Source organism: Chelonia mydas, chromosome 9 (assembly GCF_015237465.2).
Source record: "Chelonia mydas isolate rCheMyd1 chromosome 9, rCheMyd1.pri.v2, whole genome shotgun sequence".
NCBI classification, from domain to species: domain Eukaryota; kingdom Metazoa; phylum Chordata; order Testudines; family Cheloniidae; genus Chelonia; species Chelonia mydas.
The window spans coordinates 35,308,007-35,331,664 of NC_057855.1; the positions used below are offsets into that span (position 1 = coordinate 35,308,007).

At 42.2% G+C, this 23,658-nt stretch overlaps 1 protein-coding gene across 2 annotated transcripts in view; it reads right to left on the reverse strand.

Annotated features, from left to right (window-relative positions):
- Positions 1-23,658, reverse strand: part of NYAP2 (neuronal tyrosine-phosphorylated phosphoinositide-3-kinase adaptor 2) — a 179,109-nt gene that overhangs the window by 59,521 nt on the left and 95,930 nt on the right. For both annotated transcript variants that reach the window (XM_043522822.1, XM_037909492.2), the window contains one exon: positions 5,859-6,956. In XM_043522822.1, coding sequence (XP_043378757.1) covers positions 5,859-6,956 — 1,098 coding nt within the window. The remainder of the gene's footprint in view (positions 1-5,858; positions 6,957-23,658) is intronic.

Genomic DNA, 23,658 nt, shown 5'->3' on the forward strand with positions numbered 1-23,658 from the left:
CTTGCAGAGTCTGTGGCTTCTGCCCTATGGAGCATTTCACTGTACAGTTGTGACAGGGAGGAAATGTGTGATGTACTATTTTCAGAAGGTTTGGAGGTTTAGTTAAGCATCTGAAGATTTAGATAATTATACAGATTTTCTGATCCTTCTTGGTGTCTACTGAATTGTGGATTATAATTTCATTATAATCTTTCAAATAACATATATGGGGGGGTGGCTAACCACCTTAAAAATGAACTTATTCAGATTCCAAGCTGCCGTCATCCACCCACAAAGATTTCAAAGCTGCTACATGCCAAGGAATTAGTTCACAAAGTGATAGAGAGAAAGCTGAATTTTTCATCCTAGTGCTTTCCAAGGAGCTAGCATATGGATTTGGATCCCTGTCGGACAGAAGAGCATATGGGAAAAGAAAGTTTACAGAAATTAATCAGACCAAGCTAAATGCAAAATTCTCTTGTTAGATCTGTATGGCAGTCCAAGCTAAGTGTGGTAAACTCCTGCCATAGTCATTAGGAGTCCCTGTAGGTAGAAAGGGCAGGATATCTGAGTTTGTATGTCTGGTGGATTCAAAGTGAGAATTTGGCCCTAATGAATGTGGGTTCGTACTCCTTTCAAATCTGCACTTGTCCAGATTGCTCACCTTCCCAAAACATGGTTAAGTTCCAATTCACAGGCCTTCTGACTTTGGAGTTTTAGCCCGAAAGAGGAGTTTTAGCAGACTTTCTATTGCTATTGCACTATCTTCAGATGTATAATTGAGGTCTGTTTCAGGCACAGAGATTTGGGAACATAAATGATTTTTGACCTTAAGTTGACGTAATTCCTGCAGTTTTCTTTTATGGGTAGATACCAACCTCATTCTGCAGCCCTTCCAGATAAATGGATTGAATGGAGTGTTATGCATGCAGGATGACTGCAGAATTCAGTCCAAGCAAATAGCAGATGCATACCTGCCAAACTGTTCAAACCTAGGTGCCTACACTTAGTCTCTGCCAAAATGTTCAAACCTAGGTGCCTACACTTAGTCTCCCTGTTGAGGTATCTAAATAAAAACTCTGAAATGATTTTAAAAGGTGCTGAACTGGCGCTCCAGTTGGTTTCAGTGGAATGTTTGAGTGCGCAGCAGTTTTCAAATTCATCACATCTAACTAGGTGCCTAATTATAGCTTTAGAACCCTCTCTTTAGGTACCCAAGTTTGAAAATTTTGGCCACAATGTAGCTACTAACATAAAAATCCCAATGAATGGCCAAATTCATTCCTGGTATAAGCAGACAACTCCACTGGGTTATGTTTTGCTCTTAAAATTAATAGAAACTGAGCATCCAAATCTCTTTAGAAATTTTGAAAATCCCACCGCAAATTTAAAAAAGTTACCCTTTAGCTAACTAAATTTATCCCTTAAGTAACTTATTTCTAAACCTAAAACTAAATAGAGGGTATCTTAAATTGCTATAAATACTGAAGGGTTTATACAGTTTAATTGTAAATATATAAATATTAGACTATATATAAATATATTTGTCATAAAATCAGGAATAAAAATTATAATCCCAAATCAGAGATTTTACAGTAATTTAAACTGAAGGCCTTAATAAAATGTGAAGGCTTTAGCAGTTAGATTTAAAGGTGGCCAAGGGAGCAATTCAAAGATTTCAAATATCTTTTAAAAAAATAAAAGTACTACAGTTTTACAAAAGATTTATAAAAGACACATACTATATAGATTTTCTGTAGTAAAATCCACCATTTAAGCAGACATCTCTATTTCTCAAACTAGTTTTGAACTATTTTGAAACCATTTTGAATCACATTGCTAAATATATTTTTCTTATTCCTGCCAAGAGTTTCATGATTTTTAAATGTCTTTATACATACGCACACAGATACATACACGCGCACACACACGCGTGGTACTTTTGACATTTGGGTTTTATCAGGGATGGAGGTGGATGCTTATGGTAATAAAGGGATGAACAGCTTTCATTGAGGACTTTGAGAAATGCTAAGCTGTACCCACTGCACTGTAAACTCAGGGTTCAAACTCAGGCTTAAGCCTAATCCCCACCCTTCCGTCTATGAAAAAATTGCACTAAGCCAGGGCTCAGACACAGGGTCCCAAGGCTCCAAGGGGGTGGATGGTCCAAGCCTGAGTCTAGCTGGGACCCAGGATTCAAGCCCTATTGTTTTGCAGTGTAACTGCAGCCCCACTGGAAGCATGCTCTGCGAGTCTGTCAAAAGTACCCCACAATCCCTTGGGCTGACTTTCTTTGTCCTCTGGACAGGCAGTTTTGGTGGACAGTCAAGTTTTCCCACACTGCACCATGAACAAAGGGTTAGAGCGGCCACATTTGGGAAGAGCACTAGAAAGTCCAGGATACGGGTGTTTGAATTTGGGCCTGCATAATGCATTGTAGATGCTGGAGCCCCAGGTTTGGACCCAGGGTTCAACAATTCCTAACTTGGGGTTACAAATGAGTGTAGACGCTCAAGCCCTAGGTTAACAAACCCAGGGTCTGCCAACTCAAGTTCTATTAGCTCTGGGCTGACATTGCAGTCTGGACATATCCTAAGAGACCTGGGAGGCTAATGAGAGTCGGAGCTCATCAGCACTGCAGTGACCACTGCAGCCAACTATAGGACCACTCCAGCCAATTTTCAGTGAGCACTTTTTTGCCTACAAAGGAGGCTCCTTCCTCTTCTAAAGCTAAAATAAAACCCAACAGTTCAGAAAGATAGCCTCTTCCCATTCCCATGGTAGGCAACACTACCATGATGCACAGCAGCCTCCCCTTTGGCTGATCTGCTGCAGTGGATCATGGGAGATGCAGTTCAGCTGGGGATTCCAGCGCATAGAGCAAAAGGGACCAGAAGCATCTAAACTACAGTCCTGCAGCACTTCAGGCAGATGCAGCTTAATGTTGAGCCTACTTGAAATGAAATGAAACATTTCAACATTTCCAAATTCAGCTGGAGTGGCAACCATGTAGCTGAGTCGACTTTGCTCGATAATTGCTACAGTACATTCCTACTACACCCAATTTGAATCCAAAATCCTGTATCATGCAGTTTTTAAAACTTACATTTAGCAGTGAGTACTTCAAACAAGTCACAGAGGGCCAAATTGCACAGGCTTCAATGAGAATCTTGCCTGAGATATGCCAAGAATAAATATATATATTTTTTCAAACTACACATTGATTAGTTTCTGAGCTCTTATTTCATAAGGTGGACACAACTTTCTCTTTTTTTTTCTACTTCCATCTGGTTTCCAGAAACTCGTTCAGACTAAATTACATTAAGCTTGCAAAAAGAAAAAAGGGCCAGTGCTGGTTTGCCATATATTACATTTGCTCTTCTCTTGTTCAAATAAATGTTGAGTATTACATCCTGATTCAAAATAGTGTGACAGCCTCAGGCTTTCTGCATGATTTGTATGAGTAAAATTTCTTAAATACATCTGGAGACAAGTTTAGTCTACATTGTCTTCCACTGTGTGTTATTATACACCACAAAATGTGACAAGCTTGGTCACAAGCTTTCAAACTCCACAATTTACTCTAATTGTGTTATCGTGGATCTCTCTCTTCCCCCCCCCCTTTTTTTTTTGTAGAATTACACAAGAGATATTGCTCATCTCATACTTGGTTACAAGTCATCCTACAGTGATTTCTATTGCTATAATATCTGAGCACAAACCCTGTTCTTGCTTATTGTGGTAATCCCAGGAGATTAAATCATACTGTAAATACCACAAGAAGTAAAGCAGGATTAGACTGACAGTCTGTTTACTTCCCCTACACAGCAGCACTCCAGAGTCTTTTGCTGTTAGCTTCACTACATAACATGGATGGTTTGTCCTTAAAGGAACCAAATTTGGCTTCTCTAATTCCTCTTCTCTCTCACTGCTAATGGCCAATAACAAGCACTTTCTCTCCCCTTGGAAGAGCAAACAAAATGTTCCTAGGGCAGCCAGTAAGAAAGCTGCTTCTTGTGGAGATCTCAAGGGCAGGATCTGCTTTAAATTCATATCTGAAATTTTCCTTGATAGTCTACGGTTAATTTCAGTCAAGTGGACTATAGAGAACTTTTTTGGAGGGTCATCCAGGGGTGCTGGAACAATTTGTATAGTGGGAGTAATGAGAGCCATCAAACCAAACTGTAAACCCTGTATGTAATAGAAACCACTTCAAACCAGGGTGTGCTGCAGCACCCCCATCCCTGCACCCCTAGTTCCAGCACCTATGGCATCAGCTGTGAAATGGCAGCATAAAGAGATCCTGAAATTTCAGCATTTGGAACTAATGACACATTCACTGTGGGAATTTCTCAGGGTTCTAAGGCCAGCTCTCTTATACACACTGACAAAGAAAGAACCTTAGAATTTATTCATTCTCTGGATGGTGCTGGATTTTTGTTTGCTTATTAACAAGCAATAATGTTTATTGCCAGTTTTACTCCTCCACTGTTTCTCTACCACATCACTTTAATTATTCCTAAATGTTGTAACATACTCCATATTTGTCCCCTATTACAAGAACCTTCTCATTCTAGACCCAAATTTGTTTCCATCCCACACACAAATCTGGTGTTATTGTATTTTTATTACTGTAATTATTTGTGGCAAAACTACTGAATCATGGAACTAAGCTTTCATACAATGCATTTATGTCTGCAGGCTGACAAACTATTGTAGGTGGATCAGGCTAATTTCTGCACTGACTTATACTCTGTGTATCCTACTGAGCCTAATTCCCTTCTCACTGCTACGGTTTTAAATCCATAGGCTTCAAAGGAGTTACTCCTGATGTACGCTAATATACATGAGAAGAGACTTGGTCCCAAGGGGAGGTGTAAAACTGCTGTCAGCGACAGAAGAATCAAGTGCTGACTTCAGTGGGATACACAGATTACAAAGCAGTTCAGAAAATGACCCATCTCTCTATAAAACTTTGGTAGCCTGAAGACATCCTAACTACCATCACTTATAAGGATGAAAGCCAGCACAGAATTTGGAACTTTTTTTGTTACATCTCTGCCAAAAAGGTATAATATATGATTAGTACAAACATACAATAGAGTGCTACAAAATCAGCTATTCTCAAATAAAAGCATTTGAGCTATTCGGGCTTCAAGATATCAAAGTAATAAACTGAGAAATCATATCAAGCTCACTGACTTTACTCATCTATAAAAGCTTAGGGCCATATTCCACCCTAACCCCTGTCTTTGGTTTCACTGACTTTGAAGGATTTGGGGACATACTAATATCTGTGCCAAGTTTACCCTTATGGATGTTCATCTCTTGCTAACTGCAGTTAGAGTTACACCGTGTGTAGTCTCAGGGTCAGAATGCTGCAAGATGCTGAGCAGCCTCAAAGCTAATGGGAGCTAAGGGTGAGACTGTTAGCCAGGAAACAAAGGTGTGGCATTCTTTTGTTGAAAACAACTAGGACATTTATCATGTTGTAACATTATTTAAGTATTTATGGGCCTGAGTCCATGAGGTATGAATTCCATGTGAGTTCAGGGCACTTCAATGGCATTGGACAGAACTCGGCACCACAACAAAAATCTTTAAAACCTTTCAGGGATTGGGCCTTAAATCTCTTACAGTTCTCTTTTGCAAGCCTTCATAATACAGGACAAATAGCTTTGAAACCTTGATATATAAAATAAAAACATGAAATATAAAAGCAGTTTTCATCAGTAATCAACTTTCCTCTGGAATGGAATAGGCATATATAATTCATGTTGCTGAGTTATGTGGTTATTTGCACAGTTCTGATTTAATAAAATATGACAAGAGTTATAATGCTGTAAATGAGACAGTTGAACAGTGTATTGAAAACTTACTCTCTGCAGGCTCTTTAGATCTTCTGCCACTGGACGACTTCCTCAGTAAACTTCGTCCTGAGGTAAAGAGGCTGGTTAATTCCTCTAAAGGACTGGTTGGTGTTCTAGAACGTGAACCACTCTGTGATGATGACCCGTAGGTATTGACCGAGGCATTTACCATCTTTCCCCCTTCTTGCAACGTGTTTCTGGCTGTAGAATGAGGCACTGATGGAGAACTTCTTGAGAGACTTCCTGAATGTACAGAGTCATAAGGTGGAGGTCTTTTGAGGCTTAAGGGGGTAAGAGACCTACCCATACTGACAGGAGAGGGTGAGGCAGAGTGACTTTTAGGGTAGCCATGTGGAGACTGTGTTCTGTATAAGGTAGAAGGATGAGGAGGTGAGGAGGAGTGCCCAGGAGTGGTAGTTCCATGAGATACTGTCTGGTCTTTCTCCAGTTTTTGATGGCCCGGTGTATGAGGTGGCAGTGAAGATGGAGAAGCTCCAACTTGTTGTTTGATGTAAGACACATTTTCTAATACAGGAAGCTTTGTGACTTCCAGTGGAGTTAGAGGAGACTCATCAGAATTTGGGGAACACTGCACTGGTGCTGGCGGGAACACCAATAGTGGAGGTCTATGAGAAAGTAGATTTGGAAATGGTGGGGGGATATCACAAAGCAAGCCCTTGGGAGTAGATGGCACTGAGGACTTGGTGAATTCTAGGTCAGGCACTGTGGGAGTAGCACACTGAGAAGAACAACTGTGATGGTCATATTCACATGAACACTTTGAATCTTGGCCTACATCATCAAATATAGGGTATTTCATCTCCTCATAGACTGCTTCACTTTGGTCATCCTCATCTTTTTTAAAGTCTCTTAGTATATTCCCAACCATTTCAATATAAACAGGCTCTTCTTCTTCTGTGTCTGGGGCAGGACTGCTGACTTGCAATAAAGAGGCATCCCTAGTGAGTGTTGTCTTCATGGGGCCATGCTTTTTGATGTACGTTTCATCAAAAGATGTGCTTAACTGAGTGTTTGGATTTCGTTTAGGCTTAGGAGGAGGGATCTTCTTGGTATATTCATCACTGTGGGGTCTTGGTTTGGCCGATGCTGAAAACAGAATGTAATATAAATTCATCAAAAATATTTAAACTTCTTTGGACACAGAATTTCTTACAATGTTATCATTCTAGAATGGATTTCTGGGGCCTGATTCACTTAGCAATACTCCAGTTACTCTAGTGCAACCCAATTGAAAATAATGGCCCATTCAAAACATGCCCTTTCCTTTCCCAACCCTGCTACGGTGCGCCACAATTATACTCTTAGTGAGCACTTCTTCCTCTCACAAGGGTTGCCCTCTCTCAGGCACTTTGGACAGGGCACTTTTCACATTTAAATATTATTCTGCTGAAATATCACTATAGTTTATAAAAAAACCCTGGAGAGACAACAGTTGTACCTAGGAATGTACTTATGAACATGAAAGAACCTTTAAGACTCCAGACAATCACACTGGAGTGACAGAGGCATAACACTAGAGTAACACAGTGATGAATCAAGACTCTCATATTTATAAGACCATTCTGTAGAGGGCATAACAAGTGCATGTTTAGTCCTACTGATGAAGTATATTTGTACTTACTGCGATGTAAGTACTGTAATACTTATCTTCAAAATCATTCTAATGAATCATTTAGATTCCATGTTGTGAGATGCCAAGACTTCAATGGAAACTGAAGGGACTCAGCATCTCAAATGATTTGAACCTTTTGAGTAGTTTAAATCTGGAAACAATTCATAAATCTGTTTTTGAAATTACAAGTTGAAATATTACGATGAAATTCATTTGATATGAAAGGTCAAAGATTTAATAGCAACTATCCTCTACAGATACAACAAGAAACATACACATGAAAATTAAAGGTTGGGGTTAAGTCAGTTTATCCTCTTAAATGGACTTAACCAACTCACCTGCAAAAAAATCAGCAAGAATCCTAGCCCTTATCTCTATTCTTGTAGAATAAATATCTCCCCTATGTTGAAAACCCTGACACCTTATTGATGTATCCCACAGCTCTAAATGTCCTAAATCATAGCTCAGTTTAACATGCCAATCTTCCAGAATTTTACTTATACTGTATTTCTCTGTGATACTGTCAACTCTACACTTAGAGAATTTTCCAAGTACCTTCTGCTGACCCATCAGAAAAACATCTAGTGAGTTTCTAACTTTAAATCAACCAGGCAGCACTTGTGGACTTAAAGGACCCCTTCTAGAAGCTCAGCCTCAAATGCACTACTAAAGTCAGCAACAGTACATTGTTCTGCCAGCTGGAAGACCAGATTTTGACAGTCTACTTATGATCCCAGCTCTGGGGTAGAAGAGGCTAGCATTTTGGCCTGTGTTTGAACTCTCTTGTTTATGGGGGAAGGATTCTAGCATATTATTATCGCTATTTGTCATACTTGTGCTTTGTTACATAAGATACCATTACTGCTCACTGCTAAGACATATGCCCCATCATAGAATATCGGGGTTGGAGGAGACCTCAGGATGTCATCTAGTCCAACCCTCTAACCCCCTAACGGAAGCCGTGGCAATAAAGGTTCAAGTTAAATAGACTGCTAGTTCTGTTTAAGAATAAGTAGACTTGGGTTTATATTGAGTGTTGAGACCACATTCAAGCCAGTAGTATCTGGATAAGTATAATGGGTAAAAAGGATTTCTTCTGAGAGGAAGGGACGAAATAGGAACTTAACCAGATTTTCAAACCCATAAAAGTTGTACTACAATGTATTCAAATGTGTCAGGAGTAAAATTTACAGAAGGGCCTAAATGAATTATACCTGGTCTACACTTAAAATTTAGGTCAACATCTCTTCATTGGTCAGCGGTGTGAAAAATCCACATTGCTGACCAATGTTGCCATACCAACCTAAACCCCAATGTCAACACAGCTAGATCAAATGCAAGAATGCTTCACTGACCTAACTACCATGATGCAGGGAGATAGTATCCCTTTCTGTTTCTATAGGCTGCGTCTACACTGTGAGGTTATGCTAGCATAGCTACATGCCAGGATAATTCCTATAATGTAGGCCAGTGGTTCCCAAACTTGTTCTGCCGCTTGTGCAGGGAAACCCCCTGGTGGGCTGGGCCGGTTTGTTTACCTGCCGCGTCCACAGGTTCGGCCAATCACGGCTCCCACTGGCTGTGGTTCACTGCTCCAGGCCAATGGGGGCTGCTGGAAGTGGCGCAGGCCGAGGGACATACTGGCCGCTGCTTCCAACAGCTCCCATTGGCCTTGAGCAGCGAACCGCGGCCACTGGGAGCTGTGATCGGCCGAACCTGTGGATGCGGCAGGTAAACAAACTGGCCTGGACCACCAGCGGCTTTCCCTGCACAAGCAGCGGAACAAGTTTGGGAACCACTGGTGTAGGCATTCACTTAGGAGGCTAAATCTCATTTCCAAAAGTCTCTTAGGGCAAGTCTCCACAGGGACACTCAAGAAAGTTATGCTGAATTAATTAAAGGTGTGAATGTAAAGTGCATTGGCCCTTGTGTGAATGCTCTCATTCAGAAGTAAAGTGGCATTAGTTCAGTTTAGCTTACTCACTAGAAGGGGGGAACCTGGGAGGCACACAGAGCCCCTGGCATGAAGATGGGCATGGAGTTGTGTAGGGAGCCCCTGAATAGAGGGGAATGGGAGGGTGGCAAATGGGGAGTGTGAGTGGGGAGAATGGAGGAATGCAAAGAGCCCTGGTGGGTATAGCAAGATGTACGACTCTCATGTTAGCATAGAGGAGAATACAGACACTGGACAACATTTTCAGAGGTAACTTAGGTTTGATCTACACTTCAAATTTATTCAAGCACACCTATATCAATTGGGATGTGAAAAGCCACACCCCTGATGGAATGCTTCAGTCGGCATAGCTACTGTCATTCAGGGAGGTGGTGTAGGCCAGATCTATACCAGAGGGCTGGCTGACAGATATGCTGACATAAGCGCCGTAGTGTAGTAGCCAGAGGCCAGGTCTGCACTGAAAAGTGAGGTTGACTCAGCTATGTTGCTCAGGGGGGTGAAAAATCCACACCCCAAGCAATGTAGTGAAGCCGACCTAACCGCTGATGTAGACAGCACTAGGTTGATGGAAGAATTCTTACATTGACCTAGCTACCAGCTCTCAGGGAGGTAGATTAACTACAACGATGGGAGAAGCCCTCCTGTCACTGCAGTGAGTGTCTACACTGAAGCGCTACAGTGGTGCAGCCAAAGCCTTAGGAACTTGGAGCCTGACTCTGTAAGACTCCTGAAGGCATGGCTACACAGGGACACTCAGGAAAGTTATGCTAAATTAACTCAAGGTGTGAATTTAAAGTACATTATACTCATGTGCCAATGCTCTCATTCATCAGTAAAGTGGCCTCAGATAGATTTAATTTAATTCACTTGTGTTCCCTCCCTCTCCTATAATCCCCCATGCCACTGTCTATCTACACCTCCCACCCACACACATATTCTTCTCCCTCATACCACTGTCCCCACTCTCCCCATCCCTCCTTTCCCCCCTTTCACTCTTCCTCACCATGGCAGCTTTGTGTACCCCCACATTCCCTCTTCTGCCACATGGCTGGGGCTATTTGTCCCCCATGTTGTCCTTCCCCCCATACCTGTGTCCCCTATTCTCTCTGCCAGAGGTGCTGTGTGATCCCCCACAGATGGGAGGATGGGCAGAGCTGAGATGGAATGCTGAAAGTTGCTAATGCAACCCATTCTAGACAATTGCAAAGGTGCTTGAAGCTCCTGGGTCTGCTAACCAGTTGCAAGGGACTCTGTGTGTCCCTAATTTCCCTCCTATCATTTTTCCAATTTTCACCAAAATCGTTGGGTTCTTTCTGCCATTGATGCATAGAACTTTCCCTGCAATTTTGGAATTGATCCGACGTGGCATACAAAAGTTTTCACAATACAGACAAATAGACTGAGCTGGCCAGAAAACAAAATTTCACGTCTGTAAAAATGTTTGAATTTTTGGAACTTTATGACCCAAATTGGGACAAAGAGCTGAAACGTCCAAGTTTTTTTCAATATTTTAAAATCCTGCAATATTTTGTTTTGGAAACACTGAAACAGGGATTCTGATGGAACGCTCCCTGTGTTCAGTAGCGACGGCAGGTTAGTAAGGAGAGAGTGTTCAGTAGAGAGTTTATCAAAATATAACCATTTCCACAAAACTTTACTATTTGACAAACCTGTAAATTGTGACCAAACAATGTTTGGTTTAATTTTCCAACCAGCTCTAAGACAGAAAAAGAGGAATTCCATTGAGTTGTGGGGAAGGCCTTGCTTCTCTCTAAGACACTCTCTCTCTCACACACACACACACACACAAAACTACAGTGACATGCAGGTCTTTTTGCAACTGGCACATGATGCCCTTATCAACAGAAAGGTCAACTGACCCAACCCTGCTGTATAGGGTGGAAGATAAATACCTACGGGGTGACTTTTTTCTCTCACGGTTATTTTATTTTTTCTCTACCATACTTTAAATAAGTTAAGCAGGGTTTTTTTAGTAGTAGAATAGCAACACATAATTTAGATGCTTTCCCCCATCCCCAGCAATCTGTAGGACTTTAAATATTTTATAAAATGTTGTTTTTTTGTAAATTTAGGAACCTACTATATATTACTTTTACCAGGAATATGTGGTATTATAAGACACAAGAGAAACTAGCCAAATAAACTGGTGTGTGTGGGGTGGGGGGGGAGCGGGACGGGACAGCAGAGGCCTCTGAGTAAGAAAGGGAGCAGGGAAGCTACTACGCACCTATATGGGGTGCCGTGTACTCTCATTCAATGTCAATGAAGTCAGACTTCATTGCAATTGAATGAGAGTACACTGTACCCCATATAGGTATCAAACTGAATTAACACCATATAGGTGTCAAACTGAAATAACACCATGATGATTCAGGCTTATCGTTATTATTAATTATTGTTACTATTATTTTGGAAAGGCTTAGCACACTTCTGTAGCAAGAGATTAACTTTGTGGCAAAACCTACTGCTGCAGAATCATGGAATACCTATTTATAGACGACCACTCAAAGAATTGTAGATGGAACACAAGAATGCTGCAATTAAGAAAACTGTGCAACTGTAATGAAAGGCGCAGACAATGTGTCTGCAAATTTATGTATAACTAACATTTGGCAGGGATAGCTGTACACGAGGAGCTCTGCCAAGGTCCCATAGTTAATGAAAGCAGATTATTTGGCAATCCCTGTGAGCGGAAAGGCAGCACTGCCTTAGTACTTGACATTTATCAGGCCGGGAAAGCATTCAGCATGCCTACTGGGAACACAATCTCCTATGAAAAGCAGCTATGGCTGACACATTGGTGATACACACACACTGCAGGGTTGTCTGCTATAAGCATGGAATAATTAAATGCTTTTCAACGTGGATTACTATGCCACTGGTCACTTGTTCTTACTAACCTGCCATCGCTACCTTGCTACTATTACTACTTCTAAGCACTAAACGCCTGATCTGAAGCTCACTGACAGCAATGAAAAGACTCTCATACACTTCAGTGGGCTTTGGATCAGGTCTTCATATCATGCTGTTAAGAGTCTTATTTTGACAGGAGCTGAGCACTCACAAATCTCACTGAAGTCAATGGGAGGGGTGGCTGCTCAGCACCTCAGCCTGTTGGGACCGTCTCTAAACATTCCAGCATTTGTTCATCTTCACATCTTCTACTGTGGCAAAGTGGGAATTTTCTGAAATATTTTTATGAATCTTAAGCATGCCTCAGTTTCCATCTGTACATGGCATTGCTAACTGATCATCAGTTGGCAAGAGCAAACAGGACAAATGCCCAGTTTTGCAAAAAAGTGGGGTCAGGATGTGGAGGAACATGTGGGAGGAGGGGGCAAATGGCAGTGACAGCTCTGTGTGGGAGGGAGGGCTCGGAGAGTGGCTCTGCCTGGGCCAGCCACACACAGGTGGGTGGCAGGGGATCTTGGGTCAGCCCTGCATGCAGGGGATAGTGGAGGACCTCAGGCTAGCCCCACTCGGGCAGGGGTGGGAGGGCTTCATGCCAGCCCCATGCAGTGTATTCCGTTTTCGCTCCAGCAAGACAAAGAGATGCCACAATGACTGAACAATCAACACCCAACTGCATGAAACTCCAGCTGGGAGGACTTGGGAACTGAACTGAAAAACAAGGTGTCAGGTGACTAGAAGAAGGAGGCTTTTTGGAGGGACTCAGGAGCCCAGACTGGAGGAAACAAAGAGAGAGGGAGCCAGAGATGGAGTCCCTCACAGCTTGGCTGGCCTATCAGGGCACTGTTTGACCAAGATGGGCTATGTGGCTTAAGAGAGGGATTGCTGGTGCCAACTGCCCAATCTTGGAGGCCATGGGCCTGCCCTGTGGAACTTGGGGCCTGGCACACTAGAGGGGTCACTCCCAGGAGACTGGTGACAGGCTGGGGCATACACCAGACCCTGTGACTCCATGACAATCTCATCCTGCGTTTCTCTGATTTTTTCATAGATACCTAGAATTTAAAGCCTTTCTCGTGTGACCTCCTATATATCACAGGCCCTTACATTTTGCCCAGTTACTACTGGATTGAGACCAATAACTTGTGTTTGGCTAAAACATATCTTTCAGAAAAGCATCCAGTCTTGATCTGAAGATTTCAAAAGATGGAGAATTCACCTCTTCCCTTGGCAGTTTGTTATAATGGCTAATCACCCTCAGTAATAAAAATCTGTGCCTTATTTCCAATTTGAATTTGTCTGGCTTCAGCTTTCAGCAATTGGCTCTTGTTATGCCTGTCCCTAACAAGATTACAGTTATAGATTCCAGTAGATTACAAAGCCCTTTAGTACCCAGGATTCTCCCCGTGAAGATATTTATACACTAATTAAGTCACCTCTCAATCTTTTTTTGGTAAGCTAAACAGATTGCGATCTTTAAGTTTTGCCCTCTCCAGCCCTTGAATTATTTTTGTGGCTCTTTTCTGCACCCACTCCAATTTTCCCATCACCATTTTTTAAAATGTGGACACCAGAACTAGATGCAGTATTCTAGTGCTGGTCTCACCACTGCCATATAGTAAAAATCACTTCCCTATTCCTACTCACTACTTCCCTGTTTAAACTTCCAAGGATCTCGTTAGTCCTTTTTACCATAGCATCACATTGGGAGCTCATGTTGAGTTGCTTGTCCACTATGACCCCTAGATCCTTTCCAGAGTCACTGCTTTCCAGGATACTGTCACCCCAACTTGTAAGCATGGCCTGTGCGCATTGTTCCTGGATGGATGATTTGTATTGGATATATTAAAATGAAATTTTGGTATATTAAGGTTTAGAAAAAATTATTTACTATTTTGACTTTTTCATATTATTACAAAATTTTTAAAAAAATCAAGATAAGTCATCTTGAAAGGAAAAAAAAAGTTTTTCACTTCTGAAAAATGTTAAAATGGAGCATTTCAACATTGTTGGAACTTTCCCCCCTTTTGTTCTCTGAAACAAAATTTTGGCAACATTGACATGATTTTATGAAGCATTTTGATTTTGTTGGAATTGCATTTTCCATCAGAAAATGATTCTAGGAATGGTCTTCTGACCAACTGTATTGCTTACAGTTAAAAATACTTGAGAAACTGCAAAAACAGAACAATTTTAGACTATCTGAAGCTACTATTCCTGGTTATAACAGGATTACGAGAAACAATTTTGAGATGGAAGATTGAGTATTCAGTGTCTGGACTGTGTACTGTGATTGGTTTGTAATCACAAGCATCACACTATCACAAGCATCACACTATCATTTGCACAGCTAGTTGAAAAGGAAATACAACTTTCGTACTTTGCTACCAAATCCTCCCCCGATCCCGGCATCGGAAAGACAAAATACAGCAGAATCAGCATGATCCAACTGTCTTTGATATCAGCTATGGAGATTTTTTGCAGTCTTCTGCTTGCCATGGGTCCAATCTCCACAAGGGTTCACATGGAAGAAGGCAGAGGGAAGTGAATATGTAAATTGCATAGATTCACTGGCCCACAAAGTCACATGAGGGGATTTATACTGCACAACGGGTATTCCTGCTCACACTGGTTTCCTGCTCAACCTGTTTTCCTGCTCCATGTCTCAGACGTGGAGCAGCTCCAACCCAAGCAAGAGCCGGCTGGAACTAAGGATTCCATCCCTCTGTGCAAGGTGCACAGTCCCTTAACGAGCAATGTAAAACTGTGCCTCGTTTTACCAGCATGATTAATTTGTCAATGTTATCTTTAGAGGGAGAGATAAATATATATGGTTACCACGTTCAGGCCTAGGTCGCGCCTGTAAGAATTAGCTCTGTATTGGGGTTGTGCAGAGCTGCCCACCATCCCAGGGGAAGCTCGGGAAGGAACTGTACCTTAGGTGGTCCATATAGATAAAATGGATACAGTGCTGGTGGGCAGCCTTTGAAAGCCTAGCAGGAACTCTGAACTTGGCTGGGTGAGGGATGGTTTAGGAGTTGCTATCGTGGTTCTACATCATATGGGGTGTCCCAATTGCTCAAAGGATCCTACAAGATCCTCTTGTAGGATCTTGGATCTCCTAGCTATAGTGCTGCTTTGTCCTGTTGAAACAACCCAAACCAGCCACAGCTGGAGGATAGGAGCCACTGTGATCAGCTGCTAAACTTTAGAAATAAGCCAGAACTTTAGCGAATCTAAAACTACTTTGATATCAAATCTCCCATATTGAATAGAATTCTACCACCATTATTAATACCTCCAATGACTGAATGATGAAATATGGCTAATAAACCAAGATATAGAGGCAGCTGTGCTTTAGAAACAAGAAGCTTAAAATAGCCTACTGGCAGCCCTCCTGAATAAGCAGAGTCTGACATTTTTGAAATGAGATATTTGTAGCACAAAGGTTATGCATAGCTTTCAGACATGCCTAAATGATCTGCCTTTCACAGTTAATTTTGGAAATTCAGCCTGCTTCTTGTCATCCTATCCTTCTGAAGTCTTTTTCCTCTTTAAGGAGAGACTGAACTATGAAATCATGTTGTGGCATTTCTTTTCATTATTTTCTCAGTGTATGGAAAAAAGGACAATTTTTTTAATAAAACGAGTTTGTCATTTTCTACTGTGCCTTAGCTGTTTACCAGATTTTGCGACCCACACATAGTCAATGTACTGTGCAGTTCAGCCCACTGCAAGAAGAAAATTAAGTACATGAAACAATTAAACTCCTACCTTTCAATGTTTAAAAGGTGCCACATCAAATGTAATTTTAAAGCTGAATTTCTTTCTAAACAAAAGATTTCCAGTTGCTTAAATTACAAATTTAAAAATTTTCTCCTTAAAAGATTATATTTGCTTAGCAATAGGAATTGCTCAGGCTATATTTGCGTCTTCCTTAGAAAGGACCCACAGAACAAAAGGCTATAGTATTCCTTTCATTAAAACCCTGAAATTACTGAATATCAAACTGTAGGTCACAGATTACTTTCTTCTACTATAACATATACACCATTTAATCAAACAAAATATGCCCCCAAAGCAGCAAATCAATTATACACATATGTAAGTTTAAGCATTTGAGTAGCCCCTATTGGCTTCAATGGGATGACTCACCTGGCTAAAGTTACATGTCACTTTAAGTGCATTGCTGGACCAGGATCTGTGTGTCTCTAATTTCATTCATACCGTAGATGAATTTGGCGAGTATTCTTCATGAGACAGTATTGAGAAAGCAGCATGCTCCAACGCAGAGGTGGGCATACTACAGCCCGCGGGTCACATCCGGCCTGCGGGACCCTCCTGCCCAGCCCCTGAGCTCCAGGGCCGGGAGGCGAGCCCCGTCCCCTCCCCTACTGTTCCCCCTCCCCCGCAGACTCAGCTCACTGCTCCGTCAACGCAATGCTCTGGGCGGTGGGGCTCCGAGCTCTTGCCGGGCAGCGCAGCTGCAGAGCCGCGGCCTTACCCGGTGCTCTATGCTGCACGGTGGTGTGGCTGGCTCCAGCTGGGCGGCACAGCTGCCTGTCCTGGTGCACTGGGTAGTGCGGCTGTAGCACCGCCAGCCATCAGTGATCCAGGCAGCGCAGTAAGGGGGCAGGGGGTGGGAGGGGCTGGATAGAGGGCAGGGGAGTTTGGGAGGGGGTGGTCAGGGGGTGGGGGTGTGGATAAGGATCGGGATGGTCAGAGGACGGGGAACAGGGTGGTTGAATGGGGGCAGGGATCCCGAGGGGGGGCAGTGAGGAAGGAGAGGGGGTGTTGGATGGGGTGGCAGGGGGCAGTCAGGGGCAGGGGTTCCAGCGGCAGTCAGGGGACAGGGAGTGGTGGATGGGGCAGGGGTCCCGGGGGGGCCAACATGGGGTGAGAAGCGGGGGGGGGGGGTCAGATAGAGGGCAGGGGCCACATCACTCTTTGCTGTCTGGGGAGGCACAGCCTCCTCTAACCAGCCCTCCATACAATTTCGGAAACCCGATGTGGCCCTCAGGCCAAATAGTTTGCCCACCCCTGCTCCAGTGCACTGGACTGGCACTCAGGAGACCTGTGTTAAATTTCCATCTCTGTTACTGACCAGCTGTGTGACCTTGGGCAAGTCATTTCATTTTTCCATGCCTCTGTTTCCCCTTCTACCCTTTGTCTATTTATACTGCAAGCTCTTTGGAGCAGGGACTGTTCCTTATTTTGTGTTTATACCATGCCTAGCACAATGGGCCCAAAATTTATTATTGTAACACAAATAGTAAAAAATAAAGAGGCTTGGACAATGTGTATTGAACTCTTGTTATGTTGAACATCCGTCTTTTCCTCTCTGAGGAACTTGCTATGGCAAAAGTTCTTGATCTGTTAACATCAATAAAACATACAAAGCTGTCTTTCGGCAGATGACATGACCATCTAAATATCATCTCTGGTTTGGCTTTAACACTAGGGAGCATATCTTTGTCACCAACCAAAGCTGGCTCTCAGAGTATTATTGTCCATGAGGGGGTTTTTTTTTGTTTGTTTTTTTTTCTTTTACACAGACCAGCTTTCAGTTTTCTAAAAACAAGCTAATAAGAAAAAGTACAGAGAGGAAGGGACAACAGATAAAAGAGCACTCAGTGTAAAGGCCCTTCAAGCAGTAGTTGGTTTTGACAGAAATTTAATGTTGCTACAAATACATTCCCCCACCACCAAATAATCTATGTCCCTCCCTTCCTAGCCCTTGTGTGGGTGGTTAAAGAATGACTCAAGCACAGTCAAGTGAGGGGACTGAAAGACCGCTTCATAAAATACCACTCTGATGTCAATTAAGGTAAATTTACACAGCTTGTGGCAGCAAGCTCCCAAGCCTGCATCAACAGACTCAGGTTTGTGCTATAGCACTTAAAATCGCTGTGTAGATGTTGTGGCTGGGCAGGAGCTAGAGCTCTGAATCATGGTGATGGGTTTCAGAGCCCAAGCCCCAACCTGAGGTGCAACTTCAAAGCGTTGTCCACAAAGCTATTCTTAGCATGGTAACGTGAGCCCCATAAGCCCACGTCTGTTGACCTGGGCTCAGAGGCCTGATGCCGCAGGCTGCCACTGGCTCTGGAGACACACCCTCAGTGGCCTCAGGTGCTTTCAGGCTACATTTAAGGAAACTTCAAGAATGTTTACATCCCAGATTTTGGTCATAATTTCTTTCACCTCTTTAAAGCCAAATTCTACTCTCATTTACACTAGTGTAAACCAATTTACTCAAAAGGAGATGATAATCCAGAATTAACAACAGAATAAAAGAGAGCAGAATTTGGCCCTTGATAGTAAATTTGAGTCTGCATTTAATCCAACAATTCCTTCAATGTTGCATCAACATATCAAAGACTGGATAAACACCATGGCCTGAAGATATGCTACTGTCAGGTTGGGCCTTAGAGCTTTCTGTGCTGGAGGGGACACTCCTCCTATACTCAAGGCCTAGGAGCATCAGACTTACAGGCTGTCTTCTCCTTTCAACCATACTAGATCTCTGCTTCTCTGTGCATTTCTCTGGCATACTGAGCTGCATTAATTAACCTTTCTCACAATGAAGAATTTACAAAAGACTCCCAGAATATTATAAAATAACTGATTCCCCTCTCAACTACAGACCTTGTACCTCTAAATTTGAGTTGCATATCCTAGATCCCTTCAAGACTGAGTAACTGACCAACCTTAATTGTCCGGAAAACTGAGATAACAGCGAGCAAGCAAATGACAAATAAAAAGTCAATATTTGGGGAACAAATGGAACATTTATGCTGTCAAGCCTTTCTGTACTATTTCATGGTGTGGAGAGCTCTTGTTTTCAGGCAACCTAATGCCATCAAAGGTGGAAAAAAAATCTCATTTTGGTTTAAAACAATTGTGAGTTTGAAGTGGCCTCCTTTTCCAGAAAGGAAATGATGGACCAGGCACAACTGCTGGCAAATAAAAAAGTGGATGTTTAAGAATCCCTCTATGGGCAGACGTTGTTGAGTAATGATTTCGGAAAAAAACCTCTTTGAATATTGCTGCTATATCCAAATATATTCAAAGTATGCTCTATTATTCTGGTGTAAACCTTGAACAATTCCAGTGTAATGAGTAGAATTATTCCTGATTTATGCCAGCATAATCAAGAGCAGAGTCCACTCCAGTGTCTTCAGAAGATGGTACATCCATAAACTACATCATTCTATAGAATATGCATTAACCTGACTAGGACTAAAGTGATCAGATATGAAAATAGTGCAACTGTACTATAATCTGGAGGACCTCTAGCTATAGATTATATAACCTGTATATAAAATGATCAACAACAAGTATCACTAGATGAATTACATGAAGCATGTGCAAATGAAACTACTGAACCATGCTCAGAAAGAAATGAATTTACAAAACGTATGTGCTTGTTTGTTGTTGGTTTTAGTAACTAGTCTGCTATTGTATTTTAGCAGTGTCTGCCTAAGGCTGATGTTGTACAGTAGCTTAACTGGTTGGAGCATTGAATGAAAAAAATGCCCTCTCATCACATCCACTATGAGAGTATGGAAAAGCATCTACGGAGTAACAAAAGAGTAAAGCAGTTAAATTTGAAATCAGCATGTATTTTCACTGTCACCAGGGACATGAAGCTAAGGGCATTTACTGTTCTACTATAAATTAACTGATATCACTATATTCTCATAGTTACTAGCAAACTAACTGCAATTCATAATAAGAATTAAGAATTTGAAAAAGGTTAACTAAAAACAGCCTTTTTCCCCCCACAGTGACTGAGCTGTGCTAGTGTCATGACAGCCCCGCTCTAAGACAAATGTCCTCCCTATGCTATCTCTTATCTATTTCTGTCTAGCTATCTATCTCATGCTCATCATCATATTTGCTGAATGTCTTACAAAAATGTCTGTTCTGTGCCGTAGTATTGTCTGCAGCTTTCTATAGGCTATGCAGTTTGCTAAGGCAAGCTTAGTAGAACTTCCACTGGCTCAACAAGAGAAAGGATCCCTTTTCACTCAGCTGAGCATTTTCAAAAGCATCTAAGTGACTTAGGCACCTTGATCCTATTGAAATTCACACTGAGACTGAGTGAACTAGGTCACTTAGACATTTCTGAAAATGGCAGGCTGTTTCTGAACCTTGGTCTCGGACACAGTAAAGCACACAATATACACATGCGCATGTGCAAATTCAGCCTTTGTATAAGTGCAACTCTTCTGACTGCCCATTTACACAAGGCCTCAATTTGGCCCACTGGGTCTTGCCATTGCAAAGAGGATTTTGCAATGTCGAGAAACTGCAACCCTGGGTCTTAGTGTACTCTCATATAGAACAACCAGTGGACAGCCTCAGCAGTTGGCAAAGATGACAGGCCACTCTTGCATGCAACTACTGGAGTGAGAGAAAAATACAAAATATACAAAGAGTAAATTCCATCTGAGGGACAGTACATTTAGTTCAGTTATTTGACTTGGCCAGGAAAACGCTCCCTATCAGCTCACCTGGTAGTTGGCCAGGGACTCAATGGTGATCATGTGCAAGGGGACACAGGCGTGGAGAATTCATCCACCAGATGGGGGACTCTACCAGTTGTTTATATTCACTCGTCTTCCATCTGCTGATGCCATGGTTGATGTCTAATCTATCATTCATTTACACTGTTCATGATATGGTTGCCAAACTTCCAAAATAACTTCAGCCCATCAAAGGAGGCTGCCAGATTGGCAGATTACGGATTGTAAATTGCAATAAATCACTTCTGGCTATTGCACGGGTATGGCAGTCCTTAGAAATGTTTCTGCACTTCCTAAACGCTTTCAACTGGTGTCAAAGAACAAGCAGCTTCCAGTAACCCCCAGACAGAAGTTCTGTGCTCTTTGTACAAGCCTTTCTCTTGAGGCCTTTGTTAAAAAAAAAAAACACATTGCTGAGGATGAATGACACCTCTGACAGGCTTCTGTGTTGACACTTAGACTTCATCAAGGCGGAATTACAATGAGAGTAGTACAATGCCAATCAAAAGGGCCAGCTGAGTTGCAACAGCAGAAGCATCAGGAAGGAGAATTATACCTACTGACCAAGAGTTCATTTAAAGGAGCTACCCCGTCTCCGTCAAAAGGACACAGGATAACCCCACAGCAACAGATTCTGCAGGTTGTCATTGAGCATTTTCTGGGGTGATTATAATGGTAGTTGAAGTGAACAAAGCATTGTTAGAACAGTTCAGCTGCACTTCACAGGGATCTGCAGCCTGCAGATATAACATCTCTGCGGTCAGGGGCTGAGCAGTTCTCAAATGCTCAGTGTAATCAGTTTTAAGAAAAGACCCTCAAAGCAGTTTCACATTTCAGTTCCATCTCCATAGTGGTGGCTCCACCCTCCTCCTCCTCCCCATGACAGGATAAATCATTGCCATGAATTAAGAGTGGCCAAGTGTGAGTTTTTCTCAGATAAACTTAATTATCTCTGATTCTGGCACTCACCATTTTGTAAGTAATTGCTTTCCTTCACTTTAAGGTTCAACTACCACTAAGGTTCAACCCAACTACTATAGGTAGCAAGGCCCTGATTTGGATCTCTCTTATGATACACTGGTGTAAATCGGGGCTCTTTAGCTGGTGGTATACTTTTAGACAGTGCTCAACTGGAAGAGGGGCAGAGCCCCACTGAGAGAAAGTTCCCCATCTCTATCTCCACAACAGCTGAAGGAAGGGAGAAGAAAGTTAGCCTGCAGCTGAAAAGAATGTGTTGAAAGTGACTTTCATTTGGGTAGCTGGTTCCTCCTCCTTTCCCTTCCCTGTGGCTGCTCCACAGTGGTTAAACTGCATCCCCAACCTTACAGTAAAATGCAGCCCCTAGATAAAAGAAGCAGAGGCTCAGGACGTAGAAGTGAAAGGTCTCCCTCTCTTCCCCTGGACATATCATGTAGTTTTTTCCTTTCAGTTTGCATTCATAGCAAGACAAAATGCCTGGCTTAAAAGCATGCTGGGGAGAGATGGCTGGGAAATGGAATTTCAGTTCCACAAAAAATTTTGAGCCTTCAGAAGTTATTATCTTGAACTGTGTCTTAAAATCTAAAAACTTTAAATTTTTCACAGAACTGAAATTTCTCAATATTTCACTTCAGAAACACCAAAACTTTCCAACAGCAAGAATGTTTTGGTGTTTCTGAAATTAAATATATTCCCCAATCTCTGCTCTGGCACTCTAGCAACACCATAAAGGGGGCATAAATTACATTCACGCTCACTCTAAGGCCCCTGTGTATTGCTGAGTGGTGCAAAGAGGCTTTAGTATACATGAGACTCAGGACCACAGTATTCTCATTTAAAGCTGTTCTTTGCACCAAAATGGTGAGAGCAGGGCTTTTTATTAAAGTCTGAGCCTCTTTTATATGAGCTGCTCAGAATCTGAGATGCTCAAAGGAGAAAGCAAAACATTGTAAATTGACTGAATTACTGCTAGGCCACCCCACTGATTTCATTTTATTTGATTGAAGTCAATGGGGTAGCCTGGATGTAAATGAAAGCAGAATTTGACCCCACGTGCTCATTACAGAAACAAAGTTCTTTGTTATTTTCCCCCTTATCCTTCAACTATCTTTGCTGTTGGCACAGCCTTCTTGAAATTGGTTGCACAGCACAAACTCATTTTGAAAGGAACTAGATGGTTTTTTCTCCCTACCTACGTAAAACCCATTAAAAATTCAAACCTCAGATGCTAACGTTATTCACTTAGAACAGACATGAAGGAAACAATGTGGAGAAAAACTGGAAAATAGATAGAGTTGGTATGTTTCACATAACTGCTCACACTGAAGCCATTGGCATGGTCTTGAATAGGAACAACCCTGCATCTGACATCTGGGACAGATCCATTGAAGACAATGGAGCTATGACAATTTACATTATCTGAATATGTGTCTCCTGGTGCTTCAGGTCATAATAATGCCTTGCCCCCACTTCAGGAATCCCACATACTGTGCAAATACGAAGTATGAAGGCTGTGGTATTAGCAGATACCAAGTATGAAGGCTTTGCAATGACAGCTACAGCAATGATTCAGCTTCTCTTCTGGCAAGCAAGATTCCACAGATTAAGAAGCTTTGCCTTATAAGGTGCTTCCTGTGAAGCACCAAGTGCCCTCAGCTCCCACTGAATTCAATCAGCCCAATACAGGAACTGCTTCACAGATCTGGGTCCTAAAGCTGTGAGAGGAAAAAGGAAACTAGCTGTTGCACAGTATTTATAACCTGGCTCATTCTGCTGCTACTGAAA